The 16,664-nt window shown below is 40.4% G+C and overlaps 1 protein-coding gene across 8 annotated transcripts in view; it reads right to left on the reverse strand.

The window, feature by feature from the left end:
* Positions 1–16,664, reverse strand: part of EXOC6 (exocyst complex component 6) — a 192,265-nt gene that overhangs the window by 120,311 nt on the left and 55,290 nt on the right. For all 8 annotated transcript variants that reach the window (XM_045023841.1, XM_045023843.1, XM_045023842.1 and 5 more), the window contains exon 6: positions 3,767–3,971. In XM_045023841.1, the coding sequence (XP_044879776.1) occupies positions 3,767–3,971 (205 nt within the window). The remainder of the gene's footprint in view (positions 1–3,766; positions 3,972–16,664) is intronic.

Genomic DNA, 16,664 nt, shown 5'->3' on the forward strand with positions numbered 1-16,664 from the left:
TTAAAGAAATAATCATAAAAGTATAATGTGATTATGTTACTAACCAGATACTGCATATAAAAGATGAACATTTAAATATTATAAAATTATTATATAGTTAGCTGTCTCCAACTACACAGATTTTGGCCTAGTTTAACTGAGAAGAGTCATATGTAGAAATCTAGAACTTATTTTATATGTCTATTCTTTCTACTATTACAGGAAGAATGAAAATGTGATTCAGTATAATCTTATAATCATATTTCATCCATAACACCATAGCTACATTTACACAGAAATTTTGCTTTTGTAAGCCAAAAGAGAATGCCCTGTATACTAAAAACAGAATTAGGAAGCTTAAATTACAGAGGGGCAAACCAGCTTGAAAAAATAATCAGCCCAAACTGAACTTAAAGGATCATAAATGTTTGGTTAATAACTTACCTATTGCAATCACCACATCACACACCAAACCACTGCTATTTCTTTCCTGAAGTGGCAGATTATTTTAGGTTGGGAAGAGTTGCTGGACAGTCCACTCCCTGCCTCTAGCAGTCTCTCTCCTTCAGGAGATGCCAGCAATCTGCTGTCTCCTCCCAGTACTGGTGGTACCTGAGAGAGGAGCTAGGGCTGTCATCTTCCCTCCCCAATCTCAAAACCACCTTTATGTCTTATTAATCGTCATACGAGACCAGATAACTGATCTCCCTGATCTGGTGCAATAGGACACAGACATCCCTTTCCTTGGGTTCCATTAAGCTCACTGCTTTAAAATGTCAAAAAACCAGGAATGTCAATGTGCAACAATTCTCCTTCCATTCCCACAAAAAACAGTAATATTGCAAGGAGGAAGGGATCTTACCTACTCTCTGAAATTATAATATTGCACCTCACTCAGAGCTACAACCTCACAAGTCTCTTTTACATTTCAAAGTGACCAGATAAATGGAAGTTAATGGAGGGGTTACTAGGACCTGTAACACCATAGTGCAGGAGTTGAAAGTTCTGCCACATCTTGATAAGTGAACCCAAGAGTGGAATTTTGAGGGAAGTAAAAGGAAGGAAAACTGTCTGGCCAACACCTTGAGGAAGACCCAATGTTGGGGGCAGGTCAGGATAATATAACCTTGGGCCGGCCGCTGAAAAGGAAGATAACCAACCAGTGGGCTCAGCAACCTGTGAGGTCTCCACAGCTGGAGGTGAGTAGCAGGCCCAAAGTCTCCTTCTTAGGAGGCAGGATACTCAGAAGAGATGGTAAAAAGTTACTTGGTTTCTATCTCCCTTTTCACCCCAAAAGGCAATGCAGACAGAGTGTTTAGTAAGTAAAGTGAAACGTGTATTTGAAAAGTGAGTTTTAGGCTCTGGGAGTTCTACTCTCAAAGATTCATATAGTACGTATAAGCTTCCAATAAGAATATGAAATTTTGGATGCTTGTTTAAATTGGACCTTCAAACGTTTTGTTGTTTGCTCATCACTATGTTAAATACAAAACTAAAACTGGCTTTCAACAGAGGATCAGTAAACTGGAAACTAAATCTGGTCTAAATTTTGCTGGAAAACAGGACAAGTTTTCACAAAAGTTTTTGTGACAAAATTTCCCATTGGAACCACAACTAGGAACTTCTGTACTGCAAATAAGATTTAGAAATGTTTTTATTTATTTAATAAAAATAAAATAGCTCAACAAATATTCTTTCTTTCAGTACATGGAAAGACTAACTTGTGGGCTTTAAAAAACTATAATGTACTGTATGTAACTCAACACACATTAAGAGTTTTAAAATATATATGAAAAGTTTCAAAAGCACTATGGAACCTAGACTTTAACCTGATCTGCTAACTTGTGTGAAAAACTAAAAAATACCTTGTAGTCACTAGGATTTTACCTAGAGTTGGTTAACTCAAGTTAAGAACACACCTATTTTTCCCTAAGTGAAGACAAAGCCCTAGTGTAGTCACAGTTTAATACCTCTACAATTGCATCTGCTGGTTATGTTCTATCAGCTAACACAGCTGTACAGATGCTAAACTGTGTCTACACTAGGAAAGAAGGTGCATTTTAAACGTGTTAAATTGTAGTGAAGAAATGGCAATTGTAGTTTTAATACATTTGCTGGCACAGCCTAGCATAAAATACAAATTCTGGTAATCTGGACAAATATTTGGGGAGTGTCCATATTAGCTTTACAAACATGTCAACTCTTTCAAGTTAACTGGTAATCAATTAACATCAGGTTAAAAAAAATTATTCTGTTCTACATTGCATTTTAAACCCGGGCCCACTCAGGTTTGAGCCCAAAGCCCCCTATCATCCACCCACAAATCTGTCTGACTCTGCCTGGCAATCATTCAGGACCTGGGACCTTCGACCCACCGGGAGGGCAGGTCTGAGCCCAAGTCCCTCTGCGACTTGAGTCCAAGTCTTGGTATTCAGTACTGTGGACATAGCTCAAGCCACAGACCCAAATCAGAAGGTCTGTGTAGTGCAGTATGGACATGTTAGCACAGTTGTGAAACCCAGGTCCAGCAACTGTAAATCCAGATTTATGATGCAGCGCAGACACTCAAGTGCAGGCTTGGAAACAGAATCCACAAGCACATGCCCCACAGACTCCGATTTACAATGCAGTGTAGACATACTGTCCTCATAACCATAATATCTGAGTGCCTTCCAGTAGTGTATCAAACGACATGACTAACATCGGTCAAGTGTGGTTCGTTCTCTCTCATCCTTTCTTCAGGGGGGAAAAATAAACGTGTGCAGTAAAGTTTTTTGTCTTGGTAGGGTTTTTTTATTGTTGCTGTTGGGTTTTTTTTTATGTACAAGCTGCTATGTGTTTGTGTTAGAGAAGGCAAAGTCAAAGAAGTGTGCCTTGCACTTGGAGCAGAAGGTTTGTGACGGTCCACAGTTCCAGTGGGAGTTCATTCCACAGTTTTAGATGAACCTGCAAGAAAGCTTTCTCCTACACAGATGACCTTTACCAGTGGAAGAAAGCATTATTGAGCCCGAGTTACACAGTTGTTGGCCACAGTTCTCATCTCTGAGCTTTATGCAATCTTTTAAATATCTTGGGCTCAGGCCACTGAGAACCTTGAAGATAAGAACCAAGACCTTACACTTGACTCAGTGTTCTACGGGAAGCCACTACATGGAGCAGAGGACAGGCTTGAGTGATCATGGTAATCTGTGTTGCTGAGGAGATGCATTGTAACATTTTGTACTAGGAGTTTCCTATGGGCTGATGGCTTCATGCGTAGATGAATGTATGTCTAGAAGTCTAGACATACCATAGGTGTTCAGGGATATTTCAAGTTAGCTAATTCAACTGAAAAAAGCATCTCATTTTTCTAAGGATATTCAAGGCTTAAGGGGTTCACAGGATTGGGGCCTCAGTCACTTTTAAATACCTTTATGACTTAAACGGTAATAGTCTCCTATTCTGCTAAAATAACATATGGGGAAAGAGACACTCACTATCTATAAAATTCACACATCATGTTGCAATTAGAAAGTCTGAAATTATATTTTTTGTGTTTAAAAAAAAGGAATAAATCTGATCATTACTTTTCCAAAACACAACATACTCTGAATTTTGAGCTGCTTTGAATGTTGTTCAAATTTGTTTTTAAAAAAAGAGAAAAACAGAAAAAAATCAGAAAGAGAAGTGCAAGTGGACAAAAGCATATTTTAAGTATCTATATAATAAATGACATTAATATACTGATACTATGTCTAACTTAATTTAATAATTTTTCACAAGAATGAAATTATTTTATGTAACTTACCTGTTTCATTGCTGTTTCCCCTATTTTGTCAGAATGTTTTCGAATACTCTCTAAAAAGTCCTTGAGATCTGACATGGAAATTTCTTTAATTTCTTCACGCAGTTTTGGAAGGTTTTCTATCATTATTTGGCAAAAACGATATTGGCTAACTCTAGGAAGGTACATATTTTCTAACTGTTCCATTGTTTTTAAAGCAGAATAATATCTGTAAAGAGTTTAAAAAACAAGTTATGAAGACATCTTATAAATTTTAAGGAAGCGTGCTTTGTTATTTTTGCTTCTGTAAGCCATCAGAATCATACATATCAATATACAATACATGACTAAAGCATTTTATACTTACAAAAGAGTTATGTTTAAAAAAGGTCAGTCTTAGAAAGCTGATAGTTTAGTTAGAAAATCAAGGTGGGTGAGTTAATATCTTTTATTAGTCCAACTTATGTTGGTGAAAGAGACAAGCTTTCTAACAAGACAAGCTTTTCTAATTTTTTAGTTACAAAAAGTTAGCCAAAGTGACCTGCCAATTTGAAATCCAGTCATTTTCAAAACAGTTAAAAGTATTCTTAAGTACAAAATTAGGCTCCACCTGTACAAACTGTTTTTTTCAAACTAACCCCTTGTACTACTCACAAAAGCTTGAAGAACTGGGACCTTAATGTTATAATAAAATCTAGTTAGATCAGTTTATTTATCTTAATTTATTGTCTCATCGCTACTAACCCTATTTTTATTAATTTCTTTGATTTTCTAAAATACAATGGTGAGCACCCATCCAGAGCTTGGGGTGCCTACCCCATACATTTAAAATAAATCACAAAGGATTACCCCTAAAAGCATCCGCCTCACCATTCTTAAAGAAATATATACATACACCACCTTTTTCCTCTATGAATATTCTGTTCAACAATGCACTTTTTTGCTGCAAGCCATGATTTAATACTAATTTCAGTTGCTGCTAAGTCCCCACATGAACAATAAGAAAAAATGATTGACTATGGTAAATGCAGTGAAACAGATTACACTCAAAGTGATAGTGTATAAAATAAACTGATAAATATACTTTTCTCTAATCTTTCAGTTACAGTTATCGTAAGGCTTCTCTCCCTGCAAACACTGCTGTACACAACTATCCTTATTTATGTGACTAGTCCCCCACACAGACTTAAAAAGAAACTACTCATGTGAATAAAGTGTGCATGTTTGCAAGATCTGACCTTAGATAGGATTTGTAATAATAGTAGGCAAAAATTGTTCAGAAACTACTGTAATGTAAATTTTATGCTAACTGTATTCCTATAACAGGTCAAATTTTAAAAGACAAAATTAGGATTTTTACCCGTCTCACTTCATGTAAGTGGATTAATGACCTTAAAGGATTTGGGGTGAGAAAGTGAGCCTTAACTACATATTTTTAAAGGATATTCAGACAGCTAACCCATTTCAACAATCTCCCTTTTTAAAATATTGCATCTTTATATGGCTCACATTTTTCATCAGCTATTAATGTAGCTTTTTTGGTTTTGTTTAGAAAAATAAATTCAGAATTTTTGTCATATATCAAATTAAAAGAAAAATGATTATTTGTTTCTGAAAATGTTGTACAACCACCATAATTTGAACTCCCAAACTTGTATGCCAAGTGAGCAGTCTTATCCACATGAATACAACTTTTTTTGTTTTTTGTTTTAAGTAAGGACAAGCACTTGTCTAAATTTGCTATAGTCTAGGCCAACAAGTTGCAATAACATAAAGTGGTACTAAATTGAGGAAACAATAGAAACCACTCAGATGCAACATGCAGTGTACACCTTTTAGCTTACAAATAGATGGTTTTGTTCATTTTCATTTTATTTTGTACAACATTCTGAACACATAAAACGCTAAGTGCTTATTATTAGAACCTCTCTCTCTTTTCAAAAGTTTCCAATGTGTTCTCATTAGAACCCAACAAGTTGCACCATACTTTCCATTCACCCCCACAGCCATTTTCACTTTGCAAACCGTCAGCCCAGCTCCTTACTTGGACAGAAAGGTTCCTGTTGAATACCACAAGACACTCCCCTCCTCGAGGGGTTGAGCAGGCTACTGGTGTAACACATCAAATCCATGTTCCTCCACAGAACATGCCAAGGAACTGAACCCTAGGTCTCCACTTGGCCCGTTTTTAATTTTTTTTTAACTGCATTCTTTATCTCTTGCCCTACAGGTAAAAATGCGAAAACTCTTCCCACATACAAACTCTTCAATATTCTTGTAGGATAGTGCAAAATCAAAGAAAACAAAATTCAAATAAGTTTGACACAGAGGGTTGTTAAATATTCAAATATCAACTATACATGGAGGAGAAACACCATGAACATTTTTCATCTTCAGAGCAAGATCACTGTAAAAATGTTAATTTTGTGGGGAATTTAACATTCTTCATTCAATAATATTTTTTCTCAGCTCTCACACAGACTGCAAGCTCTTTAGGGCCAAAACTCTTATTTGTTCAACACATTTGTGGGTTGTATGGCTATGGGTAAAATTTCAAAAGTGCCTAAGTGACTTGGCAATCTAAGTCCCATTCCAAAAAGTGACTGTGGCCCCTAAATACCTAAGTCACTTTTCAAAACGGGACTTGGGCACGTTTGAAAATTTTACCCCACAAAAAATTAATCACAGCAAAAACAGAATAACTCTTGAACAGACCACAGAGCTCTGAGCAGTAAATAGAAAGACTCACAAACACCATGAACTGTTAAAACCCCATGGCGAAGCAGGATTTTAAAGTTATCGAGAGGCACAGGAAACATACAAACCATACGATATGAGACAGCCTATATTATCAGGTATGATAATAAATTGTTCTGTCAACAAAAAATGTTGCCAACCACTCAGCATAGAAGCCATTTAAAATAAATTTAAAAAACATTTATTTTGGGCTGAATCCTGACTTCTGTAAATCAAGAGTAAGTGGTACAGAAAATTCCTAGTCAAGAAGGAAAAGGGGTCAAGTTTAGGTCAGGCTTAGTTAATACGTTTTCTAAACGCAATCTTTTTCTTAGCATATATGCAAGATAACCCCTTTAGTTCAATTTTAGTTGTTTGAGTTGTAGCTTTAGTTTGTCTTTCTCCTTATAAGCCCCACACAATCAATAAGGGAACTGACTGACTGACGACATAGTGGAAAATTTAAATAGATGAAGTTCTTTCAAATGTACAAAGTAAAACTGGGAAAAAAACCTCTTTCAATTATGGTAATTTTATGTGTTAATTCAAAATAATAGTACATAAAACTTTTGTGACTATATGAGCAAAAACCACCTGAGTATTTCAGCTGTAAATTCTGGTTCTATACAAACAAATTCTCTCAACTCAAGATGGTTGAATTCAGTATAGTCGAAGGATGGGGAAAAAAAATTGTTCTTTCTCCAAGAACACAACTGCTTTCAGTAGACTGCAAACAAAGTGATTTCAAGTGTAAATTAGGAGTCTTTGCTTTATTGTATATTTGCCTTCTGTTTATTTTATAAAAAGCAAGTAGAATGTTTTCAATAAAAAGGGTTTTTTGGTGTGTGTGTATGTGTGTGCGCGTGTGTGTGTGGTTTTTTGTTTTTTAAAATAACAACGTCCAAGAGGGCCACATGGTGAGACTTCTGAGGAGGAATAAGTCTATAATAGCATCAAAATCATATAAAAGGTTTTTATTTAAATTATACAAATCAGCTTATCAGACCACAGTTAGTTCATCTGGAAGGTTTTGACTGCTGTCTCTAAGATCAAAATTACCATAATCCATTTTCAATCCATTCTAGAGTTGCTTACTAATTATATATATAAGGTCCTGAGCGCGTGCGCACTCTCTCTCTCTATGCATACACACACACAGGACCTTGCCCCTTTAACATCTGTTCTGATAAAGCACTGAAGACATAATTTGAAGGTCACCAGCAGGTTAGGATTTAAGCTACAGAGTTTTGCATATCATTTCATGGTGTGATTTATTTTAATTTTTTATCTAGAAAATATTATTTATATATAAATGGGACACAGGAACTTTGTCATAAACATTATTAGCTCTCAGCAAATGTAATTAAATGTACAAACTGAAAGTGACTAAATGAGTTAAGCAACAATTTAAACATTTAAAAAATTCCTCCTTTAAGATACAGACGTGCATTGTTACTACCTCCTCTGAGCAAGTCTTGCAAGAGTAACTTAACTAATACCCAAGTTTTGAAACTACGAGGACATAAAAATGTGAAGTAGCAATAGAAGTCATATGACATAAGACAGCAGAGGGCTGATAAATCTTCCCATCGGGACCAGAAATCCATCAATAGGATTGATATGATCCCCACTGACACCTCCAAAATATAAAAACTTCTAATTATATAAGGAAGCAGATTTGGTGGGAAAACAAAAAGATAAAAATTATTTATATCTGAGTTCACTATCTTGTTTTGATATTGAATTGATCCCTTACAGATTGTTCAAGCCCCGTCCATAGAGTAGGGAGGCCTACCTGGGAAACACAGAAGCTGCACCACACACTTTTCTAAAAGAAGTTCAGAAAGGCATAAACCTTCTTGCTGACTAAATTACTTCTGCGCATAAACAATAAATGATACTAAAAATGGCATGGAGGAGTTCCAAGAAAGAAATTCATAGGTGGAGTGCCAAACTGAGGGCACTGAAGACACAGAATCTTCATCTCAAGCCATAAGTGCTGGAAATAAAGGTGCTGGGGGTGCTGACACACCTCCTGGCTTGAAGTGGTTTCCATTATATACAAGGTTTACAGTTTGGTTCAATGGGTCTCAGCACCCCCACTATAGAAATTGTTCCGGTGCCCCTGGCTCAAGCTCAAACCAGTAAAATCAACTAAAATTGCTAGAGAATCCAGGAAAAAATTGGAAAACATGGGGGACAGAGCAAGAAAATTTAATCTGAGGTTACTGGATCTCACTGAAGGAGATCTGCTTTTTTCATAAAGTACTTCAGCAAGAAAATCTTTGCAAGAGAGCCTTCTGACCATGGATTTAAGACCGAGTTAATTGCAGCCATCTCCAAAAACCTGCTGCTAATAATAAGAAAGAAAGAAAGAAAGAAAGAAAGAAAGAAAGAAAGAAAGAAAGAAAGAAAGAAAGAAAGAAAGAAAAATTCCATGGCAAAGAAAGAAAAGATTTAATTAGATAGAGAAGAGAACAAAAAAGGAAAAAATAATGTTCTTCTCTGACATGTGTGCGCCTACTCGGAGAAGAATGCTATATATACTACTGTAAAAAGACTGAATGAGAAGAGAATATTCTTTGTTCTTTCATATCCTGCCTAACTCAGAGAACTTTATAGAAATCAAATTCTCCAGCAGTATAGTGATCTCTTGGAAAATCAAAAGGTATCTAAATAACTAACATGTGAACCTAACTGATAGCCACTGAAAGATAAGCCAGAGAAGAGGAATAGAGCTGAACTTTTAAAAACTCATTAATGTGTGTTTACTGTTTACTTGTTAGAAACATTAAAAAATAAGGGTTGTAAAAGATGCTATAGACAGGGAAAGAGATAGCTGCAGTATTCACATGTGTTTCATATTTACAATTATACAATATCTTTATTTTATACGGAAATTATAATAATTATTTTCGCTTCCCTAATTAAACTCATATCATGCAGGATCCGACAGCATTCTTTTTGCAGAATAAGAGTGCAGCTCAATACTTTTTATTTAATTAGTAAATGTTTACCTCTAGAATACGTGTTATTTTTGTACAATTATATAAGAGATAAAAGCTGGTACCAGTATTATTTATTGATTCCATTACCTAGGGGGGCTACTGATGAAACTGTGGGAGGAAAAACAAAGCAAGCATTGACCATTAAGTTAAAAAACCTAAAGATAGTTACAAAAAATAAAAAGTATATTTTTCAATGTATAAATTGTAATGATATATGCTGGGGATACCAGCATTATTGCTATGGGACGTGCCATAGAGGAAGTGGCACTTAGAGGAATATTTTTGTATCTGTATCAAATCACTCTGTGTGCACCGCGCCCTCCCCCCCCCCCCCCCCCCAGTGCATACACACATTATGCAACAGGGCAGGACAACAGTATTTTTTTTTTTACAGTAAAACTGCCATTTCTAACATAAGATACAATTAGATCGGAGGATGCAACACCTCAAGCAGGAATTGAAAGGACTAAAAATAGTGTAATGTTTCGGGGAAAGCCATTTTGTTCTCCCCCTACACCTCAGGAATGATGCTGGTGATGTGTTTTTCCTCCATGGGAGTAGGGAGGAGAAAACCCCAGTATAGCATGAGGGCAATTGGCACTGACTTCAGCAGATCCAAGCCAGGACTTTCTGAAGCTGATCTACATTGTAGCAGGAGAAGCTGCATCAGCTACAGTAAAACATCTTTGTATATATCTTTCAAAATGGAGTTTGCAGCCTGATATAGATAAATACAGAGCAAGAGCTCAATCTCACACAGATTCATAGGTTGTACAAATTCCCCAAATCATCACATTCAGGAGAGAAAGCAAGCTAGGGAAGGAGACTCTAGGGGGAGAAGCAACCCAACATGCAGGTGGTCTGCACAAGGCAGGAGACCATGATTGCCTTCCTGGACAACGATGGTCTCTCAAGAGAAGGATGAGCTAGTGAGGGGAACAGTGTTTAGAATGTTCTACATGACTCAATTCAGACTGATCCGAAGCATAGCAAGAGAGTTCTCTTTCCTTCACGGATAAATTAGGAGAACATTTGCAATGACAAACATTCCTCTGTGGATAAAAGTGATTTGAACTTTCTTTCTCAGAAACTTTCCTGTTTTCAGAGAGTGCTGGCTAGCCCAGACATGTAAAAGAGCTGAGACCCTGAGCTTTTCTAGGAACAAAAATCATGTACTCATTGAGATCTGTAGGACTCAAGACCATAGGTATCAGTGTCCTCAGACTTGCAGGGTGCAGATGAGGAAGAGGGGAACAGGATGAGGGGTATAGGTCTTTTGAGGGTACGTCTACACTACAAGACTATTTCGAATCTACTTAATTCGAATTTGTGGAATCGACCTTATGAAGTCGAATTTGTGTATCCACACTAAATACACTAATTCGACTGTCTGAGTCCACAGTAACGGGGCCAGCGTCGACTTTGGAAGCGGTGCACTGTGGGAAGCTATCCCACAGTTCCCGCAGTCCCCGCTGCCCAGTGGAATGCTGGGTAGAGCCCCCAATGCCTGCTGGGGGAAAAAAATGTATCGAGGGTGGTTTTGGGTAACTGTCATCATTGAACCGTGCGGGGGCTATGTGGCCTTTTGGCGGGGAAGGACGGATACTGATTCCTCTGCTGCGTGGCTCTGTGGTCCAGGACAGGGACCGTTGCATGAGGTCTGTATCCCCCCTCCCCCGCTACAAAGTCACGTACCCCCCCACCCACACAGAACCTGCAAACCACCTCCCATACCGACCAGGGTGCGTACTGACTGCAGTGTGTGTGTGACCTGCTGCTGATCCTGCCCCCATGTCTGTACCCTGGTAAAGGTGATTGTCCTGTCAAATTACCAACCCCCTTCCCCCCCTTCAAACACAGTCTCCTCTAAAAGAACATGACGGAAAAAGTAATTAACAGAAAAGTATTTTTTATTATCAACTAGACAGTTAGGGGATGAAACTGGGATGGGGGCTTGAGTGAGGCGGGAAGGAAAGGACTTCTCAAAATTTAGGCTATGAGAGCTTTTCGGTATTGAGCACTCTGCTGGGGTGCAGTGACAGTTTACACGGCCTCTGGCGCCCCTCCTTCTGGTTATTTTGGGTGAGGGGGGTATGGGACTTTGTGGCGGGGGAGGGCGGTTGCAGATACACTGCAGGGGGGCTCTGTCCCCCTGCCTGAGGTCCTGCAGAACATGCACAAGGCGCAGGAGCATGTCCGTTTGCTCCCTCAGTAGTCCAAGCAGCGTTTGAGTCGACTGCTTGTCTTCCTCACGCCACCTCTCCTCCCGTTCGCTGTGTGAGCGCTGGTACAGAGAGAGGGTCTCCCTCCACTGGCTCTGCTGGTCTGCCTCGTCTCGGGAGCACCCCATAACTTCAGCGAACATCTCGTCCCCTGTCTTTTTCTTTCGCCGCCTAATCTTTGCCAGCCTCTGTGAGGGGGATGCTGTGGCAGGTCTGGAGACAGTCGAAGCTGTGTGATGGGAAAAAGGGAGTGAATTCCTTGCAAAGATAAATTTTGGCGAACAATGAACACAGTGTAGTCTGTCTCTGTGAATTCTGGGTTGAGATCCCAATGCCCGATGGGGCAAAAACCATTTTCGCAGGTGGTTCTGGGTAAATGTCGTCAGTCATCCCTTCCTCCGGGAAAGGTACAGCAGACAATCATTTCAAGCCCGTTTTCCCTGGATTGCCCTGGCAGACGCCACAGCGTGGAAACCATGGAGCCTATTTTGCCTTTTGTGCCTGTCACTGTATGTGTACTAGATGCCGCTGACAGAGGCGGTCCAGCAGCACTACACAGCAGCATGCTTTTGCTTTTGCATGACAGCAGAGATGGCTACCAGCCATACTGTACCATCTACCATACCATAAATTGCTAATAAGATGGGCATGGTTACCAGTCCTTTTGCACTGCACCATTTGCTGCTGTCATAAGTGCCCCTGGCTGCTCTTAGCCAGGGGCGCAAAAGCCAAAATTGGGAATAACTCCCTGAGTCAATCCCTCCTTTTTGGTATCTAAAAATAGAATCAGTCCTGCCTAGAATATGGGCAAGTGTACTAGAGAACCACTGTATCAGAGAACCAAGCTGCTCTGTGTCAGATCCTGCATAGATTATGAGCTGTATGCTATTCACAGGGGGTGCTCCTGCAACAACCCCACCTGTTCATTCCATTCTTCCGCAGCCTTCCTGGGCTACCATAGCATTGTCCCCCCACTTCTGTGATGAAGTAATAAAGAATGCAGGAATAAGACACAGTGACTTGTTAGTGAGAAATGAGTGGAAGGCAGCCTCCAGTTGCTATGATAGTCCAGATAGGACATTAAGGAGCGTGGAGGAGAGGAGCACAGCATCCTGCTGCTAGTCCAGGGGCAATTGAATCTTTTCTTTACACATGAAGGGTGGGGGCTGATGAAGCTCAGCCCCCTGTTGCTATGATGAGGACGGTTACCAGCCATACTGCACCATCTACCAGGAAAAATTAGGGCCAGGCGCCCTTGATCAACCTCACAGATGCTAGTACGCATGGTTACCAGTCCTTTTGCACTGCCCCATGTGCCAATAGGCTGATGATGACGATGGGTATCAGTCTTACTGCACCATCAGCCACCCATGGCGGGGGGGGGACGGAGCAAGGATGTCGGTGTTGAGTGCTGCACCATCGCGTCTATCTGCAGCATTCAGTAAAGATAGGGTGACATGTAAAAGAGTCAAGAGAGGATTGTTTTCCCTTTCACTTCTGGGGGTGGGTGGGGGGCTGCGTAAATTGGCGAGCTATGCCCTGACCCACCGCGGACACTGTTTTTGACCCTAGAAGCATTTGGAGCTCAGCCAAGAATGCAAATGCTTTTTGGAGACAGCAGGAACTGTGGGATACCTTGCGTCCTCAGTCCCCCCTCCCTCCATGAGCGTCCATTTGATTCTTTGGCTTTCCGTTACGCTCGTCACGCAGCAGCGTGCTGAGTCTGTGCTATGCCGTCTGTCCGGAGATTTTTGAAAAATACTCTGGACCAGGCATAACATTACAGTAATTCCCCTAATTAGATGCAGGAGTCTCCGAGCGAGATCACCCTGAGGACGGTCACTGAAGGAGATAGAGAGCGCATGCTGCGTGAAAGCCAGCACAAACCAGGGCCCTATGCAGCCGTGCTCGGGGAGGCAATGCTCCCTGAGTACCTCATGAAAGCCTGGCGCGGAAAAGTGTGCTGCCACGGAGCACCCAATAAGGCAGCTCTCCCCAGGAACCTCCTGCGGAGGCTTTTCGATTACCTCCAAGAGAGGTTCGTGGAGATCTCCCAGGAGAATTTCTGTTCTATCCCCATATATAGAGAGACCTCCTTTTCACATACTTCAGATTCCTGTTATATTAAGAATAAAAGTGTACATGGTTAAAGCACTTACCGACTGCTCCTTCCCCTGATTCAGGATCCGGGTTAATGGCCGGGGAGGGTTGGTAGGGGATCTCCGTGACGGTAATGAAGAGATCCTGGCTGTCGGGGAAACCAGCGTTGTAAGCGCTGTCGCCTGCCTCGTCCTCCAGAAACCCTTCCGCATCTTCCCCGTCCGCGAACATCGCCGAGGAACTGTCCGTCGACACTGTCCCATCGTCAGAGTCCATGGTCACTTGTGGGGCAGTGGTGGCAGGTTCCGTAGCGTCCGTTTGCCGCTTTGATTTTTTGGTAGCCTTGTCTGGGGTCCTTGATTTTCACGCGGCGCTGCGTTGCATCCCGGCTGTATCCTCTGTCTCTCATGGCTATGGAGACCTTCTTGTAGGTCTTTGCATTCCGTTATTTGGAGCGCAGCTCCGAAAGCACAGACTCCTCGCCCCTCACTCCAATCAGATCCAAGAGTTCCCGGTCAGTCTTTGCTGGGTCCCTCTTTCTATTCAGAGATTACATGAACTCCTCTGCTGGAGAGTTCTGCATCGCTGCCGGTGCTGCTGAGCTCGCCCCGATGTCCAACCACGAAATGAGATTCTAACTGTCCAGACAGGAAAAGGAATTCAAATTTTCCCGGGACTTTTCCTGTGTGGCTGGTCAGAGCATCCGAGCTCGGACTGCTGTCCAGAGCGTCAACAGAGTGGTGCATCCACACCTAGCATCCACACCTAGCCTAATTTGCATCCACACCTAGCCTAATTCGACATAGCCATGTCGAATTTAGCGCTACTCCCCTCGTCGGGGTGGAGTACCGAATTCGAACTAAAGAGCCCTCTAGGTCGAACTAAATGGCTTCCTGGTGTGGACGGGTGCACGGTTAATTCGAATTAACGCTGCTAAATTCGAATTAAAGTCCTAGTGTAGACCAGGCCTGAGAGAACTAGAAAGCTTAAGCCATATTCCTCAGGAAGGAGGGATTGGTCTCTCAACCAAGTCAAAAAAGCTACATAGTAATGGTGGGGATTCAGAGCCATCTGTGGGCTAGTAATCTCTATTTAGTTCCTTGGGGGGAAGTAATCCAAAGAAGTTATTGTGATCATAAAGAAGGCAATGCAGGTTAAAAATACTGGGGTACTGCATGAAATACTTAAGGAAAAGAAGCATACACCACATCAGTCTTGGGGAACCCAAAAGTCTAGCATTTCCTTCACCTCTGACCAAACCTTTCCTCCTGGAAGACACGCTCTCTTCTGAGTGGGCACAAAAAGCTAGCGGAGTTGGAAAAGGGCATGTCCTGTCTTAAGAAAAGGCCCCAAATACTCAAAAAATCTGTTAGAAAACTTTTAAACACTTAATCAGCTTCAAAAAATTCAAGTTGACCATGTACTGTTAAGGGGGAGTAACCCTTTCCTTCAACATGTCGAAAAAAGATTTTCTTTAAGAAGATACAAATACTGTGATTTCCTCTAAAGGGACTCACAAGTCAGAATATAACCATAACAAATTATTTAGAAATTTGATTGGTTACAAAAAAGAAGGTGAACAATCCTTAACCAGGAAGCATGCTAGAACTTTGGACAGCAGAGCACTGATTCAGAAGTACAGGTTATTAGGGCCAAGGCATAGTGTGGGTTGGCAAAGACATGCACTTATGTAGGTATACAATTTAACTCATCCTTCAAACAAAAACCGTTTTTTAAACTTTGTTTTTGGAGCAATTTTTTCTCTCATATATAGAGATCTCTCAATATATAAGGAGAGGTGGCTGGTGGCTGTGGAGATTTGGTAATGCATCCTTAATTTCCCAGTAATTTTCTGAAACCTCCTGAATAAATCTGACAAAGGGTTAGGAGGCATGTAAAGCAGCTGTGAGAATACACAAACAGAAGCAAGCAATCAGGGCCGGCTCCAGCGTTTTTGCCGCTCCAAGCGGCAGGGAAAAAAAAACAACCCGCGATCGGCACTTCTACTGCCGCCACTTCATTCTTCAGCGGCAATTCGGGGACCCATCGCCAAATTGCCGCCGAAGAGCCAGACTTGCCACCCCTTTCTGTTGGCTGCCCCAAGCACCTGCTTGCTGCGCTGGTGCCCTGCAAGCAATATGGAAAACCAGACTTACAAAAGTTTTGGGGTGGTCATCTGGAAAGTTGCTACTTTAAGATATCTACATCACATATTCTTGGTTATCATTGGCTTGAAATCACCTAAGCTTCTTTTATTGTCTAAGTGCCAAAAATTGCGTCATTAAAAAATAACAATTAGACTATCAAGACTTCTGGTGTTGAGTTACGTTTAACATATCATAAACAATGGCAGTGAAAAAACATAATGTTATCAGTATGTAATATTTAAACAGTTTTAAACATTACCTCTGAAGATACATATCACAAGTTTTTGTTTGGTGTTTTGGGGATTTTTTTTTAACATAACTCCAGAAGGCTTGATTCAAATTTTGAAACAATATTTGAAAAAGGAACTTACTTGGCACTACTCTCCTTTCCTTTTCCTGATTCAATGTATTGCCTATTTACACTGTAAGCTCTTTGTATGTCCTGTCCTCATACTAGTCTGAAAAACACCTAACTTGCTGCTGGTGGTACATAAATAACAAATGCTAATTAAAAGAACAAACTTACATAAAATGAATTTCATATTCAATATGTTCATACAAACTGGTTTTTAAAATGGTCAGTGCTAACAGAGAAAGAAAGCCATATGACCTAGGAACAGCTACAAAAATAAAAAAATAAAATTCATGTCAAAGAGTCACCATCTTGACTGCAACATTACTTTTGTGAAGAAGGGAATCCCTGTAGCCC

Source organism: Mauremys mutica, chromosome 7 (genome assembly GCF_020497125.1).
Source record: "Mauremys mutica isolate MM-2020 ecotype Southern chromosome 7, ASM2049712v1, whole genome shotgun sequence".
Classification (NCBI taxonomy): Eukaryota; Metazoa; Chordata; order Testudines; family Geoemydidae; genus Mauremys; species Mauremys mutica.